The sequence below is a fragment of the Amyelois transitella genome, chromosome W, assembly GCF_032362555.1.
Source record: "Amyelois transitella isolate CPQ chromosome W, ilAmyTran1.1, whole genome shotgun sequence".
Taxonomy (NCBI): Eukaryota; Metazoa; Arthropoda; class Insecta; order Lepidoptera; family Pyralidae; genus Amyelois; species Amyelois transitella.
The window spans coordinates 9,893,557-9,904,861 of record NC_083536.1 but is presented as its reverse complement, the minus strand read 5'-3'; the positions used below and the strand labels follow the sequence as shown (position 1 = coordinate 9,904,861).

The following is an 11,305-nucleotide window of genomic DNA, read 5'->3' as shown; positions in this document are numbered from 1 at the left end:
GTACGTCATAAGGAGCAATGTGATTTAACAGATTTTTTAATACAAGGATTCAATTTAAATCAATTTTTTAGATTGCAGTAACTCAAAATCGCATTTCAGATTACACTGAAAACTAACTAACATACAGTAAGAGCAGTTACGTATACGCGGCTCCATGATTTCACCACCTTAAACGCAGTGAATATCGTCTCTGCTTCAAAAAATCTTTGATGTTTACCTAAATAAATATTAATGCATGTATATTAAAATGCAGTAATACATTTTTGTATGGTAAGGATTTTTACTGCATTTATAAATATTATATGAATTACTTATTAAAATGCAGCAAAAGAGTTGAAGTACGGTATCTTATTTAGTATTCATAAAGTAGGTCCTGAAATAAATACCAACTAATTTGCAGCAAAATATAATATTTTGAGCCGGGGCATACGTTTATGTCCGCTGACTCATTTCACCATTCTGTAGAATCATCTTTAACTAAAAAGAAAAAAGTATACGACTTTGAAGATTTTTGCGCCGCCGTTGGATCTGCAAGTTCCGGCAAAATATGTATAAAAAAGATGGAAATATCTGATTTCTTCCTTTTTAAGGCGCATATTGCTCAACAAAAACTTAAAGATGAAGATGGCATATGCAATAGAGTACACCTCAAAGATATAGTTGAAATAAATGTTACTAGGGGCAAATACTGCCTCTATTATAAAAAAGATTTTGATGAAGAATACAGCTAATTAAATTGCTTAAAATCAAAAAAATATCCTAAACCTGATATAAAAAGTACACCTAAGGGTATCACTTCTACCACAAAACAAAATATAATAAAGATATTAGGACCGTTGATGCCAGAAAACAGATTGGCATTTTGGAAAAGTTTACCTGTGTTAGCTGAGGAAACAGATGAACCAGAGGAAATTGTTTTTGATGAGGATTGTTAATAAAATGTGTTTTATCCATGATTAGTAAATTAATCTAATCAATCTGAGGAATAATGATTATTAAGTTATTATTCACTCTGCAGATTGTGTATTCTTTAAAACTCTTTTTTTTATGAAAAGTTAATTTTCTGTTAACTAGTTATTTTTTTTTTTAATATTTATGTTTTTGATGTTTCTTTATAAGTTTTGATAATGATGATACTGAGTATAGAATACTCATATCCATATTATTTTTTTTATAGAAGATTTTTTTGATTTAATTTTTTAATTTAAAAAATGTGCCATTATTAAAAAGATCTCATTTGGTTTTTGCCAAAGCCAAAAGCTGTGTTCCTAATATAGGCTGTAAAGATATATATTAATTTAGTTAAAAATACTTAAATTAGTCCCTTTTGCACAAATAGTATATATTTTTTTTTATTTTTCACGTTGTACTAACTTGTTTTTATAATAAAAACTTTATATGTACAATTTGTTTCATTTCAATTTAATTTAAGTGCTAAACTCTTGTTGATGATGTATCCGCCACACTTCCATGTCCAAGAGGACAGAAGTAGACTTCTGTATTTCATTACTACACGCATATTCAAGATACAAATTAAAATGCAGTAAAGAAAACGTTTTGCTGCAAATTAGTCTGCAACGCTGCAAACAAATCAAAATATTTGCAGTGCTAGGTTTTTTTGCCGCATATTAATCTGCATATGTTTACATTTTTGGATGCAGTAATAGCACGTAATAGGCCTTGTTTAAAAAAAACTTTTATATTTTGGAAATAAACAAAATGTTTATATATTTTTGATGTCAGTTCAGTCTTTGATATCAGTTATTCATTGTAGTAAAAACATTTCATCAAATTATATAAAATAATAATATAAAATAAAGCATCAAAAAGTATTTCGCGGTTTTCTCGAAACCGCGTTTTTTCTCTTACTGCGTTTTAGGTGCTGCAGGGCAGTACAGTAAATCGTATTTGACAGTATCATACTTAACTTTTTTCTGTGGTTCTGGTTGAAATTGTTTTATTTCACAATATATCTGTTTGTGATCGGACATAGAGGAATTAATGATGGAAAGGTGGAAGCTATTTTCTTTCAAATTGGTACATACGTGATCTGGGATGGTACGTTTCTCGCCGTCATGGCGTGTACAATGGGTTTTAGTTATTTTGTTAACAATTTTATATCCACTTTCCTTGACACAATTCTTGTACTTGACGACTGGTGACTTATTTTTCAATATGTTAAAATTAAAATCTCCCACTATTAATGATCTTTTACTTTTATTCAAAAAAGTTGTGTAATTTTCCAGAAAGGTATCAGTGTTTGACTTTCTCGGTGCTCTGTATACGGCTCCAATGTCAAGAGAGTATTTGTTAATATGAATCCAAAGAAAGTGGATGTCATCGATAGTGTATTTTTCAACAAGACAGTGTTTCAGATTATCACTAGCAAAGATGGACACACCACCACCTCTAGTTTGTCTATAATTGTAGTAATGGGTATAGCCAGGTAACTGTAATCTATTTGCATCTTCTTCTGTCTTGATCCAGGTTTCAGTAAGAATTATTATTTCGATGTGAACTTGAAATGTTTGTATAATAAGCCGTAGTTCATCAAATTTACCACTTGTCATAATGCTTCTTGTATTAGCATAAAACACCTTTAATTATTTTTTCGTCACTGTAATATCTTTATAGTTGTTGGAAGTTTCATAGGATGTATTTTTGGTGGCACTCATTGTTTCTCGTGAAATTGTAGATTCTGGTATTAGTTTTTTTGTTTCAGCTCAATAATTTTCGGTACCCCTTTAAAATATTTTATTCCTAAGTTTTTCTCTCCATTTTCATTTCTACGTTTAAATTCTTCTTTGAGTTTTTTAAAAAATAGAACTTGTGCAGGAGTTTGGTCGGAATAGATTTTTACTATACCAGATTTCACATTTATTCTGTTTTTTAAAATTAGCTTTGCAGACTCTTCAGATTTCATGCAATTTTTCTGTTTGTTCATGCTTTCGTACTAATTCTGTAATGCTCATTTGAATCGAATTTTGTTTCACCGTCAAGTTTTCCGTCACAGATTTTATTTCATTCATCTGGTGTTTGATTTCGCTCACATCTTCATTCATTTTGTTTGTAAATGAAGTGAGCGCTGACATCATTGTTGCCATCTCCTTACGCAGCTCACCAAGTTCAGTCTTGACAAAATGATCATCGTCGGTCTGTTTGCGCTTATTACGAAATGTGATCTGTGAATTATCACTCATACTTGCATTGGTTGTTAGATTTGGTTGTGACTCACTTCGTCCGGCAGTTAGGCCACTTCCAGTAGGTGAATGCATAAGACTCATTCTAATTCCGCGGTTGTTTTGCACGGTATATATCCAAGATACGGGCGAAAGAGTTAAAAAATAAGAGCCCGTTTCTTTTACCCGAGGGGGTGAAGGGGCGAGTCGTACCTCGAGACACAGCAGCGCGTAGTCTTGGTAGGATTCGTAGGGTCTTAACAGCTTGATGTTTCGTACTTGAATATGGCACTAATTCACTGTGGTCAAAGAGTTTTAAACTGTTTGTGAGTATTTAAATAAGTTTTAAACAAATTTGTGTACACGTCCACTCCGCAAGGCGATCGTCGCCGAAGCCTTCGAAATATATTCCGTCAACCAGACGACCAGCTCCAACAACGTCCACAGCAACCACTCAATCCAAGGGGGGCCAGACTCGGTCATCACGGACCACGCGTCATTAACGAAGGTACATGCAGGTCGCATTCAACATTTTTACAAACGTTGGCTTGAAGTCACAGATAATGATAACATTCTAGACTGGGTTCGGAATGGAGTACCTATTCCATTTACATCTGAACCGGTACAACACATTGTACCCCGAATCACACTATCAGCAGAAGAACAATTTGATATTTCATTAGCGATAGATAATTTGTTACATTTAGGCGCTATTTCACCAGTTGACCCTTGTGAAGATCAGTTTATTTCTAGTACATTTTTAGCTCCAAAATCAAACTGAGAAAAGAGGTTTATTCTTAATTTAAAATCATTAAATCGTTTCATACCAAAAATGCATTTCAAAATGGAAGATTTTAGAACGACTGCTAAGTTATTGCAACCCAATTGGTTTATGGCGACAGTAGACCTAAAGGAATCGTATTTACTTATACCAATTGATATTGAATACCGTAAATATCTTAGGTTTCAATATATCGATCCCAATACAAATGAAATTGTCATTTATAAATTTAACGCGATGCCATACGGTCTCGCGATAGCCCCAAGATGTTTCACTAAGATAGTCAGGGAGGTAGTAGCTAATTTACGCAGTCGCGGTTACAAATCTATTTGTTATTTAGATGACGTTTGCTGTATAGCAAGTAGTTATTACGAATGTCATAATAATATTCAGGAGACAATAACACTTTTTGAACACCTATAACAATTTTTCGCGTATTTTGCCCGGGGATGGCTCAAAATGACGGGATAGGCAGCCCGAACATTAATCAGAAGTACTTAAGGGGGGGTCCGGAAGAAAAAATTCGGTTTTTAGACTAAAATGGATGATTGAATTACAGAAAAATCGTTACAGAAGAAAAATGACAAAATAGTATGAAAAATTCGAGGGGATGGAGACGGCTGGTATGCAGAATGGATGGCGGCGTCAACACGAAGAGATCAAGGTATCACAAGTGGGTATGGGTACACAAGAGATGGGATGCCGATATATGGGTGCGAGGTATAAGGTAACCTCGGTAGGTATATAAAATATGAAAAAAATTAATAATTAAAAAACTACTGAACGGATTTTAACGTTTGGGATGTCAAAAGATGGGGAATACCGAGACGAATTATAGACAGAAACTAACTAGACCGTTTTTGATAGAAAAAAATTTGGAATATCGACAAAAAACTGTAATTTTCGAGAACTGAAACTACTAAAAACTGAAAAACTTAGCGAATTTTTCGCGTATTTTGCCCGGGGATGGCTCAAAATGACGGGATAGGCAGCCCAAACATTAATCAGAAGTACTTAAGGGGGGGTCCGGAAGAAAAAAATCGGTTTTTAGACTAAAATGGATGATTGAATTACAGAAAAATCGTTACAGAAGAAAAATGACAAAATAGTATGAAAAATTCGAGGGGATGGAGACGGCTGGTATGCAGAATGGATGGCGGCGTCAACACGAAGAGATCAAGGTATCACAAGTGGGTATGGGTACACAATAGAGCTGTAACAAACTGTATGTATTCGGTACTGAGTAACGGGTATGCACTCTGGTACCGAGTAACGAAACGTTACTCTCGAATGTATTTCGTTAATCGCACGATTTCGTTCCTCGCATTTATTGTATAATGGATTCATTTCACGCAAGTAAGTGGATGCTTGCTTGACAAGCACCAACTTACCTGCGTGAAATACAAGCATTGCTTGTAATGAAACGTTTGTTTTACAATCTGTGGTTTTACGCATGTTCACATTGCGCACGCTTATTCAAAATAGGGATGGCATGAATGCGAATGTTTCGCAATGTGAAATTCACGTGAATGTGCGAATGCGAGTGCGAATGCTAGGTAGGTTTTTAGGTTAGATTGAAGTGTCATAGTAAGTTTTTTTAATATTTAACAATTTAGCGGTAGGTACAAAATCGACAAACTACAAACTAAAATATTACTGGTAAACTATATATATTTAGTTTTTTCGGTTTATTCAATATTCAAATTTTAACAAAGGTATATTATATTTTAAGTATTGTATTTCTGCTGGCTTCTCTCCCTTAAGGCGATTTCGCAATGGCTGATATATAAGCCCGGCTGCAATGAAAAACTGTTCACTCTGAACGCTGGGGGAGCACTTAGATATTTCCAGGCCAGATCAGTCAATTTACCATACACTCCGCGCATTCGCCGTACGAGTCATTCACACATTCGCATTCGCATAACATTCGCATCGATTGATGCGAATACGAATGTCGATGCGAATATTTAAAAAGATGCGGATTAATCGCATATGCGAATGCGAATGCGAATATTCGTGACATCCCTAATTCAAAAATGTTCGTTACAGTAAAAAAGCAAAATAGAAAAGAACAATGATTGTTTATTTTTAGTGGAAGTTAATTGTCTATCAAATTAAGTAAATTTACTGCTTTTGACGATTTATTATTTGTGTTTGAAATTTGATTAAGGTAAGAAAATATTGTTTATAAATTATAAGTATATAAAGTTTTGTTAATTCAATATTAGTTGTTACAATTGCAATCGCGATTTTTTACATAAGTATTTTCGAATTTTCATGGTTTGTTTTGTTACGTAGAGATAATATTTTTGTTCGAATTACCAAATGTACACAAAATATTGACTTAGTTCGAAATATAAATAAATTTTCTAGAGTTCAAGTAAAAACTTTGAATTAGAGGTTCGAAGTTTGAATGAACATGAGTCGACTATTTATTTTTTTATTTAATTTAAATACATATAAAACACAAGCGAAAAGGCTACGGCCTCGTTTAAAAATATTTTTTTGTAACAGTATTATTGATTTATTTTTAAAAATTATGTTTATGGAGGGCTTACAGCAAATATGATTTATATGGCGTTTTTATATTATATGACGATACTCTTCGCACTTGCATACTGATACACTTGCATTGTTTTATTTTACAGTATAACTTTACCGGTACTATACAATACAATGGATAAGAAAAGAAGTAAACTATGGAGTTTTTTCACGGAGGATAAAGACAATAAGGTAAAATGTGATCTTTGCAATTCATTGTATTCCGTGAAAGGTGGCTCTACTACAAATTTGAAAAAACATCTCATCAAAAAACATAGACCAACTTATGAAACTATTTTTTCGTGCTCCGCGTCAAATGCAACAGTTCTGGAAGCTCCAATAGCATCGACTTCAACTAGCACAGTATCTAATGTTGTAATTAAAACGAATGAAACCAATTTAAAGCAGACTGATTTAAATGTCTTTATTAAACGTCCAGTAAGTGTTGTACGGGAAAAGAAAATTAATGATTTGATTTTTAAAATGATAGTGAAAGACATTCAGCCTTTTTCTATGGTTGAAGATGCGGGTTTTAAAGAACTTATAAATTTCTTAGAACCAGCATACAAAATACCTTCAAGGTATATATTAAGTAATACTTTGTTGGATGCTCACTATTCTGAGGTCCAAAAAAATTAAAAGCAGAATTGGAGAGTGCTAAATACGTATCGATCACTACCGATGGCTGGACTTCAAGGGCAACAACGTCCTACGAAGCCGTAACAGCTCATTATTTAATAAATTGGGAGACGAAGTCTGCATTACTTGGCTGTTTTGAATGCCATGAGCGACACACGGCCGAATACATAAAAAAAGAGTTGCAAAAGTTGTTCTATTATTGGGACATACAGAATAAAATATTTGTCTGCGTTACAGATAACGCAGCAAATATGAAGGCTGCTATACGTTTGACCAATTATGAGCATTTGCCGTGTATCGCTCACACTCTCAATTTAATAGTGCGTGCAGGACTCCAGGAAAGTGAACTCGAGGTGCTGATAAAAAAAATAAAAGCTATTGTAGAATATTTCCACAGAAGTCCAATAGCTAACAATAAATTAATTGCCATGCAAGACCAGCTGAGGCCTGGTCAAAAACCGTTAAAGCTCAAAATGGACGTAGTGACCAGATGGAATAGTACCCTGGATATGATTGAAAGGATTTATTCACTTCAAGAAACTTTAGAAGCGTCTCTTGGGATCCTACATAATCCAGTAGAAAATCTTTCAGAAGGCGAATGGCAGACACTGCCAGAAATTATAAAAATCCTGAAACCATTTAAGCAACTCACTGAAGAAATGTCTTCTGAAAAAAAGGTGACTGTTTCAATGATCTTGGCTTCGACGGAAAGTATGACCGAAATTTTTCACAATTTCACTACGAATATTATGACAGAGACGGGAATGAAACTGCTAAATAAAATATCAACGGAATTCAAAAGCAGGTTTAAGAATTGTTACAGGCACCCCATATTATCGAAAGCAGCTCTATTAGACCCGCGTTTTAAAAAGCTGGCATTTAGATTTGATGTGCCATGTTATGAGTCTGCCAAAGATGCATTGAAAACTGAGCTGCAAAACGAGTTCAACTGTCAACAGCAATCTGTAGAACCTACTCAGTCAATGTCAGCTATATCAACTAGCAACATTGACGCTGATAACGATCATTCAATTTGGAAAGATTTCGACACTCTAGTAACGTCAGCGTCAGCTTCAACCTCTTAAGTTAGCAGCAGTATAATTTCTATGAGGCAATATATAGAGGAAAGGATTATACCTCGAAATGAGTGCCCTTTGAGATGGTGGCAGGCGCGGACAATACTATACCCGGAACTCTCAAGTTTGGCTGATAAATATTTATCAGTTATGGCTTCTTCGGTACCATGTGAAAGAACGTTTTCGAAATCGGGCCAAATATTAAGCGAGAGGCGCAGCTCTATTAAGCCAAAAAGAATCGAAAAGCTTTTATTTTTAAATGTGAACCTAAGATTTTTGCAATAAACCAGCTTTTTGATTTTTTACTTCGCCCACACAATTACGAAGTTTAAAGTCATGGCTTTCCTTTTTGTTGAACTCAGGTAAAAAAAAATAAAGAATCTTCACTTACGGGCTAGTCTGATTAATTTAATTTTATAATTAGGGACTAAGGGAACGATATTATAATTTGGGATAAAGCTTAAAAAATAGTTTTTGATTTGTTTAACGTTGTTTTTATTTAATACGTCTAATTTTAGTTTAAAAACAAAAGATTCTGTTGTTTAAAATATTGTTTTATTTAATATGTCTAAATTTAGTTTAAGAACAAAAGATTCTGTTGTTTAAAATATTGTTTTATTTAATATGTTTAAATTTAGTTTAAGAACAAAAGATTCTGTTGTTTAAAATATGGTTTAATTTAATATGTCTAAATTTAGTTTTAGAACAAAAGATTCTGTTGTTTAAAATATGGTTTAATTTAATATGTCTAAATTTAGTTTTAGAACAAAAGATTCTGTTGTTTAAAATATGGTTTTATTTAATATGTCTAAATTTAGTTTAAGAACCAAAGAGTCTGTTGTTTAAAATATGGTTTAATTTAATATGTCTAAATTTAGTTTTAGAACAAAAGATTCTGTTGTTTAAAATATGGTTTTATTTAATATCTCTAAATTTAGTTTAAGAACAAAAGATTCTGTTGTTTAAAATATGTTTTTATTTAATATGTCTAATTTCAGTTTTAAAATAAAATATTTTTGTTCTCGAAATGTTTTTGTCATAAAATAAGTTTGACAGTATTGCTTTTTCATTATAATTTAGAGATTCTGTCAATACTATTAACTCAATACTTCATTTGCAGTTAGACATGCGTATTGAACTTATACAACATACGAATCGATTCGTTTCGTTCGGTTATACTGAGGTATCAAAAGTAACGAGTAACGTAACGATACGATAGTAACGAGTACTCATTTTTATAGTAACGAATACATACGGGTTTGCTTTTTCTCGTTACTTTTACACCTCTAGTACACAAGAGATGGGATGCCGATATATGGGTGCGAGGTATAAGGTAACCTCGGTAGGTATATAAAATATGAAAAAAATTAATGATTAAAAAACTACTGAACGGATTTTAACGTTTGGGGTGTCAAAAGATGGGGAATACCGAGACGAATTATAGACAGAAACTAACTAGACCGTTTTTGATAGAAAAAAATTTGGAATATCGACAAAAAACTGTAATTTTCGAGAACTGAAACTACTAAAAACTGAAAAACTTAGCGAATTTTTCGCGTATTTTGCCCGGAGATGGCTCAAAATGACAGGATAGGCAGCCCGAACATTAATCAGAAGTACTTAAGGGGGGGTCGAGAAGAAAAAAATCGGTTTTTAGACTAAAATGGATGATTGAATTACAGAAAAATCGTTACAGAAGAAAAATGACCAAATAGTATGAAAAATTCGAGGGGATGGAGACGGCTGGGATGCAGAATGGATGGCGGCGTCAACACGAAGAGATCAAGGTATCACAAGTGGGTATGGGTACACAAGAGATGGGATGCCGATATATGGGTGCGAGGTATAAGGTAACCGGTATGCCGTGTGGTTCCCGGCACCATTACAAAAGAATAGGACCACTCCATCTCTTTCCCACGGATGTCGTAAGAGCCGACTAAGGGATAGACTTGGGATTCCTCTTTAATGTAAATCCCTGCCAATCTAAGGTCTGCCGCGCCGATGGATGCATGGCTAGGGGCGAGCCTAGTCTCGAGCGCGCCACTTCCGCCATGGGGTTGGGCGACCCCCAGGTAATGGCTAGCCTTACCCTGGCATGCGGGGCTCTGCTGGGGCGGACAAAATTTTTCCCTAGCGTCTCGTGGGAATCGCATTATGAACCTTAAAAAGCATATAAATGGCGGCGATGGTGTCCGCACCCCATCACGTCTCGTTCCCGGCGGGAGCGGTATGCGGTCTGCTGAAAGCCGCTTTGCGACGATGAATGTAAGAGGAGGAATGAAGGATAAGATTGAGGAAGTATGCCAGATGATGGATGAAAGACGTTTGGATGTGTTGTGCGTGAATGAAACGAAGCGGAAAGGATGCGACGCGACGCAGCACGGCCCTTACACGGCGTATTGGTCTGGAATTTCCAGTACCAGCCGAGGCTGTCAAGGGGTCGGTCTAATTCTTTCTGCACGAATGGCTGAGTGCGTGAATGAGTATGAGTGTGTCAGCCCTCGTCTTCTATGGATTAGGCTGAAAGTTGGAATCACTCGGATCTTCGTTCTAGGTGTTTATGCACCTTGGGATGTGGGTTCGAGGGGTACAACATCAGCAAAAAGCGAAAACGAGGAGTTCTGGAATAGTGTAAGAGAAGTATTGAAAGTTACCAAGCCAAATGAGTAGATTATTATGTTAGGTGATTTTAATGGATGGGTGGGTGTAAAGCGTGATGGATATGAAAAGGTGCTTGGTGCGTTTGGTGACGAAAAGGTGAATGATAATGGAAGAAGTGTATTAGAAATTTGTCTAGAGTGGGATCTTTTTGTGTCGAACTCAATGTTTCAACATAAAGAGATCCACACCTACACAAGAGTGGAAGGTATTTTAAAAAGTATGATAGACTTTGTGATTGTAGATGAAAGATTGAAGAACAAAGTGCTGGATACCCGTGCATATCGCGGTGCTGGCATTGACTCGGACCATTTACTGGTGATATCCCGGATAAGGGGTATCTTCAATCGCTGGCGGCACAGGGTAAGGGAGCAAACCAGCGCTTTGGAAAGAGTAAAAGTGGAAAATTTGCAAGATATGGATGTAGGTAA

At 35.0% G+C, this 11,305-nt stretch overlaps 1 protein-coding gene across 1 annotated transcript; it reads left to right on the top strand.

The window, feature by feature from the left end:
• The first annotated feature begins 7,391 nt into the window (after positions 1-7,391).
• On the top strand, positions 7,392-8,225 carry LOC106140340 (E3 SUMO-protein ligase ZBED1-like). The gene has a single exon (XM_013341920.2). The coding sequence runs from the start codon at positions 7,392-7,394 to the stop codon at positions 8,223-8,225; it is 834 nt and encodes a 277-aa protein (XP_013197374.2).
• The last annotated feature ends 3,080 nt before the right edge of the window (positions 8,226-11,305 follow it).

Excerpts from the sequence above, each read along its gene's own strand:
- LOC106140340 (XM_013341920.2), top strand. The coding sequence starts at position 7,392 with ATGAAGGCTGCTATACGTTTGACCAATTATGAGCATTTGCCGTGTATC.